This window comes from Ochlerotatus camptorhynchus, unplaced genomic scaffold, assembly GCF_037179485.1.
Source record: "Ochlerotatus camptorhynchus isolate MF236.1 unplaced genomic scaffold, CSIRO-AGI_Acam_v1.1 ptg000078l, whole genome shotgun sequence".
In the NCBI taxonomy this organism is placed as follows: domain Eukaryota; kingdom Metazoa; phylum Arthropoda; class Insecta; order Diptera; family Culicidae; genus Ochlerotatus; species Ochlerotatus camptorhynchus.
The window spans coordinates 2,146,476-2,162,722 of NW_027040568.1; the positions used below are offsets into that span (position 1 = coordinate 2,146,476).

General features: G+C 41.1%; 1 protein-coding gene and 1 pseudogene across 1 annotated transcript; one reads left to right on the forward strand and one right to left on the reverse strand.

The window, feature by feature from the left end:
* Positions 1-11,343: 11,343 nt before the first annotated feature.
* On the reverse strand, positions 11,344-12,522 carry LOC135697874 (uncharacterized). The gene has a single exon (XM_065217735.1). It carries the CDS (start codon positions 12,520-12,522, stop codon positions 11,344-11,346), a length of 1,179 nt encoding a protein of 392 aa, XP_065073807.1.
* Positions 12,523-12,852: 330 nt separating this feature from the next.
* Positions 12,853-15,908, forward strand: LOC135697875 (uncharacterized; annotated as a pseudogene).
* Positions 15,909-16,247: the final 339 nt, after the last annotated feature.

Genomic DNA, 16,247 nt, shown 5'->3' on the forward strand with positions numbered 1-16,247 from the left:
AGGTTTTGTCGGACTCTAGTAGCAACGTATATCAAGGAAAAATCCTACCCCTTTCCCGATGACCATAAGGACTTTTTTTTTTTTGTTTAATTTATTTGATAAGGCTCAACCGAAATAACTTTACAGAGCCGAGGATTCTTATTCACTATACAATATATCTTAAGGGGTTACGCCTACCTGCAAGACCGAAAAAAAGCGAGGGAGAGGTAGCTCATCGATTCTTCCGGTTCGCCTCCTAGCATCGTGCTATAAGGTACCAGGCGATAACCAGGGTAGTTGATCGATGACGTCGTTTCGTTGACGTATGCAATGGGAAATTCTCATAGCAGGCGTTGACGATGGGACGTTGTCGAGTTGTTGAATAGCAACTATCGTGGTAACTCACCGATTACCTGTCGATCTGCCAAATTTGGAAAGACGTCTGCATTGAATTGTTTTTTTTTTTTTTTTTTATATCTTTATTAAGGAGACTTTTAGCCGTTGGCTGGCTCGTCTCCGAACATTGAATTGTCTCATATAATAATATTCCGCCCACTATATCACAAGAAATTGCGAGTAGCTGAGTGGAATGGAGATAAGTTAAGCATTGGGTACAGGACCAAGTCTCCCCTGGGTGGTGCCAAAATATGAGCGCAATAGAATCATCAAGTTGTCATAAGGCACGGAATGAGACTATTGCATGGCTGGGTAGTCAAAGTCTTCCATTCGTTAGTCATTTCAGGTGGATTAGAACAAGTTTAGGTGGGCGTTGGCCAGATTTGGATTTTTCAGATGTAATCCTGGATAGGACCCTGTCATTGAACGTCGCGTGAAAGTGGAACTTAATGAAGGCCTAAGTACTTTTTCGTAGTTTTTAGTTTTCGGATTTGAAAGATCGTCGGTTACAGTGGCCTGCTTACTGAGCAGAAAAACGCTGTCCCAGGTCCTTACATATCAAAGAGATTTATGGTAAAATCGCTTGTGTATCGTGTATTTTGCGAAACTCGTTGTTGTCGTTGGTTCCGGGTTTGAATGGATACACAAATTTGAGCAACGGTATTATGTGATATGAGGAGCTCGGTGGCCTTAGAGCAACCGGTTTTGCTTACTGAGCAGAACATCATGAGTTTAATCTCAGGCCCATCCACATTCAATATTCGTCAATCGTTTTATTTGTTAATATGACTACATGGTAATAACAGCAACTCGGTGATTAAAAAGGTGCTCGTCTGCCTAGTGGCAAACGTTTTTGCTTACTGAGCAGAAGACCGTGGGTTTAGTCCCAAGCTCCTTCGCGTTATATGATCGTTAGGACATCAATTCAGCTTATCGTTTACCAAAACGAACCCTGCTGCAAACCCAACCCTCTTATCCAACATCCCAGTGATTCCTCGTGGAAGTGCAGAGGTGTTCTCGGCTTCCATCAAAGCGAGTGTGATGTCAACACAATCCTTCCCATTCCTTTCTTGACCTGTGTTCGGGCGCGGCCGGCGCTGGTATTGCCTAATTAAGATCACCAGTTTTTCCACATTGAGGATGATTGCTAGTCCCAAGGATCGTCTATTGGTTCTCTGTGTAATTACAGCTGATCTGGCAGTAACAGAGTAGCAACCGTGGGCGGTCAATCAAGCTCAAGCTCAAGCTCAAGCTCAAGCAAGACCGAAAAAAGGCGAAAGTTTGGATTTTGTTTTTCTCGAAAACGACGCAACATATTGAAAATCGGTTTTCTGCCGTTTATTGAACACACATTAAATGGTACATTTATCAGTCGATGCTGTAAAAACGAGGTCCTGGTGCCTCGCACGGCTGCTCCCCGTGGACGATGTTCTAAAAAACGCTTTTTGCGGTGCCAACTGCGGTTTGTGATGTAATCATCAGAAAAATAAAAAAAAAAAACCATGCCAAATCGTTAAGCATGTGTTAAACTAATCCTTGATCGTTCGGTTTTTTTTTAATTTTTTTGACAAAATGGCGGCCTTGCAAAGTTGAAGTGCCGATTTTAGATCCTTAAAATTTGTCTTTGATCGGCTGTAAAAAATCAAAATTAAATGATAGACGAAATCCGAACGATCGTGGACTGCACAAAATAGTACTGAACAGAAATCAAAACGAATCGGACGAATCGAATGTATACATTTCGAGAAATTTTTGGCACCGTTTTTGAAAATATGATTCCGAGATAATCGCGTTTAAAGTTTCAAGTTGGGTTTAGTACACTATAAGTGAATATTTTTGTACGTCGCATAACTTTCACAATTTTGATCTTTTGAGGAAATATTCTTAACTTTATATACTTTCGATTAGGACAATAAAAAAAAATCGATTTTTTGAAAGTTTGCAGGTAGGCGTAACCCCTTAAAACTATAGTCAAAAGGTACAACACAATAAACATGTTATCTTCCGCTATCCAATAAGCCTCCTCCACCAGAACGGGAGCCGCTTGGTTTCATTGTATGGCAGATTCGCCAACGGGGAGCAGAGCGCTTCCATTGCAGCAATAGACGCAAAACGTGGTCAGCACTCACACATTTATCACGAAACTGTTGCTTTCCAAAGTCGACGACGCATCGACCGAAAGAACTGCTGATGAAGAACAATGAGAAGGACCACACAATGGTTGCTGCCGAGTAAACAGACAACCACGTGACTCACATTAAGAGTGGTCTGCTTCTGTCGACAGCCGAGTGAACACTGACCGCAAGGACGAAATATCACGAAAATACTGGTTCACTTGGATATGCACACTGAGAATGAATTGCTAATCCCAAGCCTCATTCATTTGGTTCTTAGTGCCAATTTCACAGCATCAGAGCTGATGCGCGGACCAGTAACATTGAACGGCCATAAATGCTCATGTTCATGGTGAACTAGAGCTGGGTTAACCTTTAAAGCATAGTATACAAATGATGCGATGATGCAATATTTTCGTAAAGGGGCCAGGAATAGAACCCACAATCTTCTTTTCAGTAAGCAATACCGCTCAGCTTCGTACGTTCATGCTCATGTCAAAATGTACCTTAACTCATCGCACGCATCAATCGAACAATAGATCACGCGTGATCGAGGTTGGCCCGCAGTTTGGCAAATGATGAGCAATAAGGATAATAAATATAGGGTAAAGAACTATTTTGGCATAAGCATCTATTTCCGTCACATAGAGTAAAAAACATTAAATGGTTTTTATGAGTTGTACATTGGAATAAATTTTAGGTGATGAGAGTGTAAGTGCTTGAAAATGCATGAGTATTTCAAACGTGAGTTTTGGGTTGTAGTTTATTATACGCGACAATGATATTTGATAATTATTTTCCGAAGACTGACGAATGACTTTTATCAAAATTCGGATTTCGTATTTCTAATGTATCGCTTAACTTGCTCTTGCCGGTGAAAAACTCCAACCCCGGAATTTGCTTAAAATCGGCTTTTATATACGTTTCGTCGTCCATCACACAGCAGCCATATTTTGTCAGCATCTTCTCGTAGAGCTTCCGTGCCCGAGTTTTAACCGTCGATTGTTGCCGCTCATCGCAGTTTGGGAAGTTCTGTACCTTGTATGTATGTAGTCCAGCTCTCTTCTTTGCATTCTGGACGTAGCTCTGCGACATGCCGATCTTTTTAGCCAAATCACGGCTTGAGACGTTGGGATTTGCTTTAATCATCCGCTTCACCTTTCCCTCCGTCTTTTTGTTCTCCGGTCCCGGTTTTCTTCCAGCTCCTTTGCCGTGGTCCAACGTCAACCGCTCCTGGAACCGCTTCAACACTCTGGAGACGGTTGAATGGTGAATGTTCAAAATTTTTCCCAACTGCCGGTGCGACAGGTCAGGAAATTCCAGGTGTTTGGAAAGAATTTGTTCTCTCAACTCGCGTTGGTTCACCTCCATTTTCATTGAATCGAAAAACACGACTTCGAGTTTGACAGCATGTACACAATACACATCAATGAGACAGTGTGCAAAATTTGGTTAATTTTTACCCAATGGTAAAAAAGTTATGCCCTGTTGAATGTGTCGCAATAATTTCGTGTTCGCCCTTTATGATAGATGTCATGGCTATACGTTCCTAATATAGTGTGTTCCTACTATGGCCTATGGAAGTTCCATATGCCATAATTTGAACATCCAATAATATGATCATATACCCATGACTGGTATATCTATCCCATAATTAATAACTGGTACATCTATCCTATAATAAAATAAATAAATTGAATCAATTCAGTTAACATTCTACGAAAACATTATAGAGTCACTGCTGGCTATCAATATTTTATTATTGATTCAATAATATTGTAAGATTATCAATAATAAATATTGTACAATCCACTAAACGTTCGTTGTTTCTACAACCGTTGGCTCAACCATATGTATTGTTAATACAATAGTGTTAGCCGTGAGTCAATAATAATTGTGTTGACCCTTATTGCTCGAACATTTGTACACCGTGTTATTCATATTGTGTTGTATCGGGCCCATCATTACGATTAATAGATTCAATCGTGTAGATTAATTGCATCGATGATGAAAAATGGAAAAATGAACATCACAAAGTTGAGCACGTGCAGAAAGAATTTTTAATTTTAATGTGGACACCTTAGGGGTCGCCCATTAATTATGTCACACATTTAGGGGGGAGGGGGGTTTTGAAAACCTCTGACGAGTCACACAAAAAAAAAATTAAGGTTCATACAAAAAATGTGACAAAGGGGGGAGGTGGGGTTGAAAATGGGCCAAATTTGCGTGACATAATTAAAGACCATCCCTTAGTAGGTGAAGATAAACCGATAAATCCCATTCATTTCGCGATGGCATTTGCAGTTCGTTCGACTGATATTGAGTGTAATGTGACATGCTTGCACTCCCCTCAGAAGGCTATACAATTTGCCAGCAGGTATACCAGAAGCGTATGCTCCGCGGGACGTATTTGTGCACGTGTGCATCTGGACCACAAAGTACCATCTGTTTCAATCCACATCATTTAGGTTTAAGGACTTCTCTCCCTAGCAACAGAGGCGATGAAGGGTAAATGTTTGCAATTATTGAATTATAAAAGATGTCAATGGGCAGGAGTTTTAGCGGAGTGGTTGTAATAAATTGCTTTTTTTTTATTCGTATTAGGGGTTAAGAAAGATTATTGACGATATGCGGCTTGTGGTAATTTCCGGACGTAGCAGACCGTAGAACGTAAGAATGCAAAACACTTATTGTGCACTTTTACCTGCAGCTAGTACGGCTTATCCAGTGTGCATACAAACAGTATATGAATGCATTTTTTTCTGCAGTAAAAGCACTTAACTTGGAGGCACAAGAGCTCAACGAAGCGCAAATGCGTACTTTATAGAACACAACTGCTTCTGGACATGCAATTGCAAGATTAATAAGGTTCAAATCAGAAAAAAAAACATTGACACTGAGGGAACTTTCTGATGTCAAATGATAAGAATGTGATAAATTATCCTGTTAGAATGTAAAGAGCAAAGCTGCAAAAGGAAAAAAATGAAACGATTATTTCATATGAAAGTGAATATGCACCCATGAATGCACTTATTCAATAGGTTCAAAGAGACATGATACAATTTTCGTGTGACAAATTTCTGAGAAATGATTTTTCGGGTGCTTCCTTTAGTCAACAGTAAACCAAGTGCTATACCATAAACAACTCAAACGGTTTAATAACTCGTACTTCCCCTTGTTTTTTGCCCGTTCACATATAGCTATAATGAGAGGAATATGTTTATGTACGCTAAGATTCGGCCAGCTGGAACGCAACACTCGCCGCGGTGTGGATTCAGCAGAATACATACTACTGTAGTTGTAAGTAATGAACCCCGGGGCTGGAGATGATGGAAGTCACGACACGGTGTAGGGTTCAGGTTGGATGACTCCCTTAGGGCACACTGGAAGAAGTAAAAGAAGCTCTTTGCATATTCCAATCGTTCTTGCCACCGCGGTTGACGGAGCGTTAAGTGTTGGAGTACGGCTTAAGGTTGAAGAAAGATAGCTAATACTAGCCACGTGGGCAGCAGCACGTGCAATTTGTATCGAGTTTATTTTTAATCACCAGGTACAGTCAATTACAAGTAACGGAATGTAAAAACTACAAATATTGATTGTTATAATTTCTCGAAAGCAATTTTTGTATTGAACATCATAGACATATTTAATCTCCATATGATGTTTTGATTTACAAAAAAAAATCTTTTATACTTAATATTACTCCATACTTGACACCATCAGGAAAAACGATCTACTTAAGAACATTCGACAATATATTTCAGTAGTTGGAAAACACACCAAAACAATTAAATTGTACATGGAGGAATTAAAAATCATTCAGTTTATTGAATTCTACATTTTATTGACTTTCGACATAAACAGAGTAAATTGAGAGAGGAAACATTTATTATCCAAAGCATTGTAAAATTTTAAGGACACAACAATATAAGACATAAATTAAAGAGAATCTACTCTTTTTGCTAAATTTTCAGACAGTGGTCAAGTAATGGATTGCCTCTTCGTGTAAGTGTGTTCGTACACTCTTAAAAATGAGTACCGACTTCGGTAATTTTACCGAACTTACTGTTCGATAAAAATCAGGCATTTGAATTCAATAGTTTTAAGGCAAGGAAAACTTCACCACAATGGCCAGACTCTATTATTTAAACAAGGCTGACAGTGTTTTGAAATTAAAATTAAGTGAAACAGCGTTTGAAATGAGGGTCAAAGTTCTGCTGTTGAAAGTTCGGTAAACAATTACCGAAATCGGTACTAATTTCTATGTGTGTAAGAATAAGGTTTGAGGTATTCACAAGATATCAAGAACTTAATAATTATTTATTATGAACCTATAATAGAATCTTGATGAATGTGGGCGTCTTAGTGGAATACCTGTATAATGAGAGAGAGAAGGATTAGTATTTTCAATTTAATTCCACTACTTTATTTGCTTATCCTTGACAGATACGCGTATTTCGTCTACAATGTGCAGACTTCTTCAGTGTCTTGTACTAATACTCGACTCAGTAGTCGAGTAGTTAGTAGTCGAGTATTAGTACAAGACACTGAAGAAGTCTGCACATTGTAGACAAAATACGCGTATCTGTCAAGGATAAGCAAATAAAGTAGTGGAATTAAATGGAAAATACTAATCCTTCTCTCTCTCATTATCTATAATAGAATGTTTTGAATCAAGAATGTTACTCAACTAAATGAAGTTTAAATGGGAACTAAGGGTAAATATAGTGAAATTATGTAAAATTCAATTATTTCTATCATGTCATGTCAATCTTAAAACATAAATTAAATTTCGAATACAGACTCAATATGAAAGAAGTCGATGATTTTCTGATCTACAACCTATCACACAACTCTGTATGTTTAATTACTACATAATAAGGACTGTATCGAAAATAAGCTATAATTGTTATTTCAACTACTATAACATATATGTTTAAATCAAACAAAGTTCTACATTCCTTTATTTCACGTTCTTCCAAACTCGTTTGCCTAAAATCTAAATGAGATGTCACCCTTCTTATGCATGATGTTATGGAGGCGATCAGAAACAAACAAAAAACACCGGGTTCTGAGCAGCAGAAATTGTGGGTAGGTGCAGCTTTAAACTGCAAGTATATTTGATTAGCATAATTTCAATTTTAAAATGAGTGTTACTTACTCTTTCGGTGCTTTCACCAGATATAAAGTTTCTGCTCGCTAGGGTTATGTTCTAGCCTCTTTTTATGAACTATAAATTTAACAATTTTAGTTAGTTTTCAATTCTAGGTAGGTTCATTTAATTTCACTCAATTACTCACTTTAATAACAATTTCCTAGACTAGGCAAATAACTATTAATTCAATTGTAGAATAGAAAATTTAGGTTTAAAACTTTTCCTTTAGAATATGAACTTTCCACTCAGGATTATCTCGCCAAACTGACATCCAACGTCTTCTTTTCATCTCCGATGTTCCTTCTCTCTCTCTCTCTTCGTTCGCTCCTGTCATTCTATGACAGCGGACAGTTGAACTCCGTGGTTCGGTTCGGGTGACACTACGCATCGCGACTTGAGGCAGTGATCCCAGCGCCAACATCCTCCCCCCGTAACACTGGCCACCGGTTCCAGTTTTACCACTATCTACTATGCACAGAACAGAAGGAGAAGTGCAAACAAATCGGTGACTCAAAAAGTGTTCGTTTTTCTGCTCAACAAGCGATGTGTTGTGATAGTGTTCCACACGGGCTTTCTATGTGCACTCACACTATCATAGCATGCTGCCTATCTTAACTGCAGGCAGAAGATGCCTTCTACCGCTAGGTGCGCTAGTGTTTGCAAATGACAAGTGGAGCCACTTTCTGATCCAAAGTTCCACTCCTGTGTACTATGTCCAGAATAGCTAGCTTTGCGACAGGCCTACGCAGCAGCGCCTTCGCAGTTCTTATGATAGCCTGACGGATCCTTCCGTCACACCCAGGCACAACCTCCATCACTCGTCCCCTGATCCAGCTGTTCCTCTTGCTGTCCTCCACGATCAGCACTAGGACGCCGGTAGCGACAGCCCTCGCATCGCCGAACCACTTTGTTCTCCTGGTCAGGGTCGGCAGCATCTCTCGAGTCCAGCGCCTCCAAAAACAGTCGAGTTGATGGTTGATCTGGTTCCACGAATTCTTCACTGCTGCCGAGCTATCGGTCGGCTCCGCTACTGGTTGTCGCACCCCGGTCGAGTTACCTAGCAGGAAATGGTTTTGAGTTAGTGCTTCACTTTCTTCCGCGTCCAAGAGCAGGTAAGTGAGTGGACGGCTGTTGACGATCGACTCCGCTTCGATAACCAACGTATTCAGCGATTCGTCGTCGAGCTTCCGGTCACTATTGTTTGCGCCTATCATCGCCTGCTGGACCGAACGCACCATGCGTTCCCACGCTCCACCCATGTGGGGTGACGATGGAGGAATGAAGTACCATTTAGCTGTCGTATTAGTCACGGTCTCGGCAAGACCTTGTTGAAGTTGTCCCATCAGCACCCGCTCAGCGCCGTGGAAGTTTGTTCCGTTGTCCGTGTAGATTTCGGCTGGAGCACCATGACGACCCACGAAGCGACGGATGCTCTTGAAGCAAGCATCCGTTGACAGACTGTACACTACTTCGCAGTGCACTGCTCGAACAGTGAGGCAGGTGAAGAGCGCTACCCAATTAACCATAGGCACGTTATTTTGCCTTTTTGTCTATAAACGGGCCTCATCAGAACTTAAAAACACTGGTAAAGCCGTTGTGCTGCTGTATATAGCTAAAAAGGCGAAATAAGGTGCCAATGGTTACTTGGGTATCCACCTTTTTGCGTTGCTGCGACCGACCTTCACTAACAATGGTCCAAACAAGTCCAGGCCAACGTAGGTGAATGGTCTTGCGTATGAAGCTAAGCGGGCAGGAGGAAGTGAGGCCATTCGTGGAATGTGAGGTACTGCTTTACGAATTTTGCACATTGTGCACACGTTGACGATTCTCCGGACAACTGTTCCAAGGCGGGACACAAGATACCGCTGCCGTATCTCATTCACTACGGTCTCCGAATTCGAACGATCAGACCTGTTACCCGGTGATTTTTAGGCAGGATCGCTGGAAATTTCACTTCGTTGCTTACATTTTCTGCTGCTCAGATTCGCCCATCCACCCGTAGAATCCCGGTGTCGTCGATGAACGGCTTCAACTGATACAGCTCACTGTGCTTGCTCAACCCTTCTGGGTGTGGTCTTGAATGATTCTGGTTGCCATATTCTTCGAGAGCGTGTTTAGCAAAGTGTCACCTGTACCAAGGCGCGACTGCTTTGCACATATTCCGTCGCACATCATCAACCTTCCTGTCATTCAGTTCTCCACCAAAGAAGTTCTACGAGCCATCGATGACCTTGACATCAAAAAAGGATCCGGAACAGACGGTTTACCACCTCTGCTGCTGAAAAACTGTTCCGAAGAACTGGCGAATCCAATTGCTCACTTATTCAATCAATCGCTTCGTGAAAGGACCTTTCCAGCGGCTTGGAAATCTGCTTACGTTGTTCCTATACACAAGTCAGGCAACTGTAACCAGGTGACAAACTATCGCGGAGTATCTATTCTTTGTTGTCTCAGTAAAATATTTGAAAAACTGGTGCACAATGTTTTATACAACGTAGCGTCTCCGATTATCTTCGAAGGTCAGCATGGCTTCATGAAGCATCGCTCTACAACAACGAACCTCATGTGTTACGTCACCACAGTGTCCCGCGAAGTAGAAGAGAGGCGGCAAGTTGACGCGGTGTATGTTGACTTCGCGAAAGCCTTTGATACCGTACCGCACATTCAGCTCATTGAGAAACTGAGGCACATAGGTTTTCCAGATTGGATTACGGAGTGGAACTCGGCTCGTTCCCGCTCTTTCAACATCACGTCTGGTGTACCCCAAGGAAGCGTTTTGGGACCACTATTATTCAACATTTTCATCAATGATCTGTGTTTGCGGCTTTCCTCGTTCAAGCTCTCATTCGCTGATGACCTTAAATTCTATCGTGTCATAGCTTCTCTCTTGGACTGCTTTGCTCTGCAAGAGGATATCAACACTATGATGATATGGTGTAGCGATAACGGCATGCGAGTTAACAACAAGAAATGCAAAATTATTTCCTTCAGTCGCTGCAATAGCCCCATTCTGCATCAATACAGGATGGAAACGGCGGAATTAGAACGAGTTTCGTCCATCTGCGACCTCGGTGTTACCATCGATACGAAACTAAGGTTCAACGAACACATGGGAATTATGACTGCCAAAGCTTTTTCTGTGCTGGGATTCATCCGTCGCCATGCGTCCGAGTTCACCGACATTTACGCGTTAAAAACTCTCTACTGTTCGTTGGTTCGTAGCATTCTGGAGTACGCTGCTCCAGTTTGGGCCCCTTACTATGTAGTTCATGTTCTTACCATTGAACGGGTACAGAAAAGGTTCGTACGTTTTGCATTGAGACAGCTTCCCTGGAACGATCCGTCTAATCTTCCTCCCTATTCTGACCGATGTAAGCTCATAGGATTGGAGCCACTATCTACCAGACGAGTTACGATGCAGCGATTATTTATTTTTGATGTCATCGGAGGATTTATTGATTGTCCTGAACTTCTCGCACAGATCCCACTAAACATTCCTCCCCGACGGTTTCGGAACTCACCTTTATTAGCAGTTCCATACCACAGAACAAACTACGGATACAACAACCCGTTCGATTCGTGCCTTCGCTCGTTCAATGTTGTTTGTGACGAATTTGATTTTAATTTGACCAAAAATGTTTTTAGAAATAGGATTAGAAGCAATCTTTAGTTTATAAGAAAATAGTTCAGTCTGTACGACTAGTCGAAGACGGTGATATATAAAATAAAATAAAATAAAATATTGTTTGAGAGGATTGTTAGTTCTTCCCGGTAAGTCTGCCCTTGTACCATCCGGATCAAGGTCGCTTCTGCCTGTCGTAGTTCCTTCTGAGTGAGGTAGCCTGTATTCTTCGCTTCACCGTAGATCATCCGTTTCAAATTTCCCACGTATCGGTGCACGTAGGCCATTGCTCGATGCATGCGCTCCCATTTGGAGAAGCGATCACAATCTATTACTGCTGGGAGCACGGCAGTTTTGACGTGAACATTACAGACACGTAGTTCTTCCTCGACGACCCCTTGTGACATCTTCTGTTTCGGCCATTCTTTCTCAGGCCGTTGCAGAAACGGTGGTCCTTGAAACCAGACTCCTCCGACGTCCATGGATGGCCCGCTTCCCCATTTGGTTGCGTAATCCGCTGGATTCTGCTTCGACAGTACCCACCTCCACTCGATCACATCCGTCTGCTCCAGTATTTCACCAATCCTACAGGCCACGTACTGTTTGTACTTGCGGGGATCCCCTCTCAACCAGGCTAGCACCGTCGATGAGTCTGACCACAAATATCGCTCCGTAGCTTTCACAGTATGGGATTCAAGAATGGACCTCAATAATCGGGTCCCAAGCGTAGCGGCCTGCAACTCCATTCGCGGTATCGATAACGGTTTCAACGGCGCCACCTTCGTTTTCGCCATCACCAAAGCACATCTTGGTGTCCCGTCTGCGTCGACTATTCGAAAATACTCCACTGCTGCATACGCCGCTTCGCTTGCGTCGACGAACACGTGTAATTGCAGCTGACGGTAGCTCTGCTCGGTGGTGTTCGGGAAATAGCATCGGGAAATTTGTATGGTCGATATTCGCTGTAGCAGAACAGTCCAGCTCCGCCAACGTTCCCAATGTTCCTCGCTTATCTCCTGATCCCACTGTGTTCCAGCACGCCAAACATCTTGCAGCAGAATCTTGCCCTGAACCATGATGAAGCTTAACAATCCCAGCGGGTCGAAAAAGCTCATTAGACACCGCAGGACTTGCCTCTTTGTGGGACGGGAGTCGCTGTCCACGATTTGCTGTATGTCGTCCTTCATCTGTGCGCAGAAGCTCAGGGCGTCTTCCTCTGTCAACCACAGCATGCCAAGCACCCTGCCGTATTCCATGGTTTTATCCATAAACATATGCCTGTTGCTAGGGTCAGTGCCTTAGATTATCGTTATTTATTCACGAAAGGAGAAATTATTCTTTTCTCAGTGTGGGATGACTCTTCTTCTGTTGACACACAACATCATTTCTGTCATGTCAATGATAAATGAATTTTGTTTACCTTATTGAATGAATAATCCATTTAATGAATTTCAAAAGCCTACAATCATTGATATTTCTTACTGTCAATGGTTTGAAGTGATAATCAGACAAGCAAAGTTGATATTCATCTCTGGTGGTGAAATTTTATAATTGAGAAAGACGAGTTTGATTCTGCATCCGAAATAATGGAAGAAGCAGGTCCATCATCTAAAAAAGGACAACAACGACGCGATGACAACAAGCGCCCTCTCCAGGAAATTGCATTATCGTTTATTCATCGGGAAGGGAACAAGGGTATCTGTCGTATTGAAGAGAGCAGCGGATGTACCTACGTCCAAATGACTATGGATGTCGGTAATTTTATCCGTCATTTCCGCACAAAGCATACAGATGCTGCGAATAAATGTGGCTTGCTGAAAGAAACTGATGCTAGCGCCAAGAAGCCAAGACTGGTGTCCAAACGATCCATAGCCATTGATACGCCGCTGTACATGGACTCTATTGTCAAATTGTACTACCTACCATCAACTCCCTCTTTGCTTCGTAGAGTGGGAAGGGATGAAACAACTCATGGACCCAATATCTGCTGCACTTGGTGTTACAGTAAACAGAAACAATGTAAAGACGATCACGCACTCCGTCACTGATCAAATTCGTAAGGCTTTAAGTGATGAACTGAAGAACAGGTTGATTTCACTGAAAGTTGATTCAGCATCACGATTCAACCGACACGTTCTCGGCATAAATGTCCAGTATTTTTTGGATAGCAAAATCGTCATTCGGACATTAGGTGAGTGTTAACATAGCGTTGAAACAAAGAGATTAGTGGGATGTTTCATTCAGGTACATTATGGAGCCAATACATACTGCAATGTGGTAGTACAACCGCTATAGTTTTACCATATACCATACGGTTTAATCACTTGGTATATGCTAAAACCATAATAGTTGTAAAATCAAATTGTAGTGAGTAGTTATGTTATAGCCAGCGGCAGCATAATTATTGTTCCATTTTCAATAGAGCATCCTATACACATGGGACAGTTATGTGTTCACTTGTAGATTATACCCATGAGATAAATTTTATGCTTGATTATCCTGAATTAAACTTAAACTAGCTAGCAACTGCTATCATTCTCTTTTGAATGAACTTAATTTAGTTACATGTAATATATTTCATGGTATTTATTTGAAGTACTTTAATATGTAACACCTATAACATTCTTACAATTTCTTGTATTTCCATGTTACCTTTCCAGGCATGATTGAGATAAAAGAACGACAAACGGCAGCTTTTTTGAAAATTAAAATTTTAGAGGTTCTTCAGACATACGGAGTTACTGTTAAGCAAATATTTTCGGTAACATGCGACAATGGAGCAAATATGCTGGCAGCTGTAAAAGGGCTGAAGAAAGAATTTGATTTTCTAGTCTCACAGCAGCTAGAAAATGTAGACCTTCTGGGTGGCACAGAAACCGAGGGCTATACTGAAACCGAAACCGAGACTGCTGAAAACAATCAAGACCAAGAGCTTTCCGATGCACTTTCAACTGAATTCCATCAGGATCAGTTGAACCTTGTAAGATGCTCGGTACACACATTGCAATTAGCTATTCTTGACGTTGTTAACAAAAGTGACGAATCCATCAAGCAAATAACTGGTGTGGCAAAAAAATGCAAAGGAGTCAAATATAAGACACATTTTGACTATCATAGTGCTACTTTCCCACCGGTTTGGGGACAAACCAGATGGGGAGGTATTTACATGATGCTGGATTGCTTTCGCAGACAAAAAGAATTTTTCAATCAACTGGCACTCCAATTTCCTGAGCTCGGTAAGTTTAGGATGTGCTTTAGATAATATGGTTTTTATTTTGCATTGAGCTGCCAAAAATTGCAGATAATTTTACAAATCCTATGAGTTAACTTTACAGTATCCCCCCACTAATCCTACAATGTAATGTCCAGATTATCGAATGTGGACTCTCTTATCTGAATGTTTTACACATACTGAAAATTATAACAAAAAGACGCTGCACACAGCAAAATTCTAAAAATGTACAACATAATATACTGTCCATAAAAGCATAACTGTCCGATATGAATCGGAAATCAAGTAGAGATGGGACAAATACGCTTTTACGGGTAGTGTACGAATATTTGTCATTCAGGGTTGTTAACCGATATCCGTAGATATCGTCTGCGTTAACCACGTTTCCAAATTCTCCATTATCGATTAACAACCCTGGTCTCATACCATCGACAGACACTACTCTTTTAATCCATAATTGTAATCGGCGTACTAGATTAAAAAAAAAAACGTCACTACAATAATGTATGTCATAAATATTAAATAACACAGCCTTGATTTACAGCTCTCACTCCGAAACTCTGGGATTTCGTTGAACATTATGTTCAAGCCTTCGAACCTCTTTACATTTGCACCAAAAAAATGCAAGCAGCTCACGTTTCGTTGCCAGATTTTTATTTATCATGGCTGATGGCAATCAACGAAGTTCAGAAGATGTGTTCGAATCCGTTTGCTCAGCCACTGACTAGATCCTTAACAGACCGCCTTGGCAAGCTAAAGACGTCACAAGCATTTCAAATGTCACTGTACATGGATCCACGTCTGAACTATTTGAATTCAAAATTGTTCAGCAACGATGAGAAGCAATATATACAGGTACGATATTACACGTATCTTGTAACCACGATAAGTGATAAACATCTTTTGAAAATTTTATTCTCATATATTTAGAACTGCATTAAAGACACCTGGAACAGGATCAACCAACTAAAACCGTCTACATGTTCGAGTGAAACAGTAGAAAACGAAGCCAACAGCAGCAGCCAATTTGACGAGTTTCTCACAGAACTTTTTGGTGGAACTCTGTCGAACACGGAAAACTCAAATGACTCTTCGTTTGAGCAACAGTTAAGAGCACTAGATGCTGAACCGCGACAAAATCACTCTTTCGATGTGTTTCAATATTGGTTGATACGACGAAAGACTCATCCAGAACTCTTTGAGGTAGCCATGGTTGTGCTAGCAACGCCATCAAACCAGGTGTCTGTAGAGCGTGCATTTAGCGCACTTGCGTTGGTTCTATCATCTCACAGAGCTACCTTGGGGCAAGGTGCATTGGAGGACATTTTACTAGTAAAACTAAATCGAGACATTTTTGAGAAGGTATCTGCATCATGCGATTGGTCTGGCATTGTAGGGTGTGCTAAATGAGTTCTGAAAGTTTTTTTTGTTAGTACGTTATGGCATCGAATACATGAATACAATAAATATTTGCAACTATAAAACTATACATCTAAATAAATGTTCTTTCATAAAAGTTCAACCAATAAATAAGCACCAACACAACCGATTGTAGAAATTCCCTTATAAACTCTTGTTTATTTGCATCCTGACGACAGTTTACATTACGATCTCCTGCCTTCAACAAAACATTCAATGAAACAAGAACTCCTCGTTTTCTCATTACACTTTTCAGGTTTTCTCAATAGCACAATTTCAATTCACCCACCAATATTAACACTAACTTCAACAACCATCCACGACACTTTT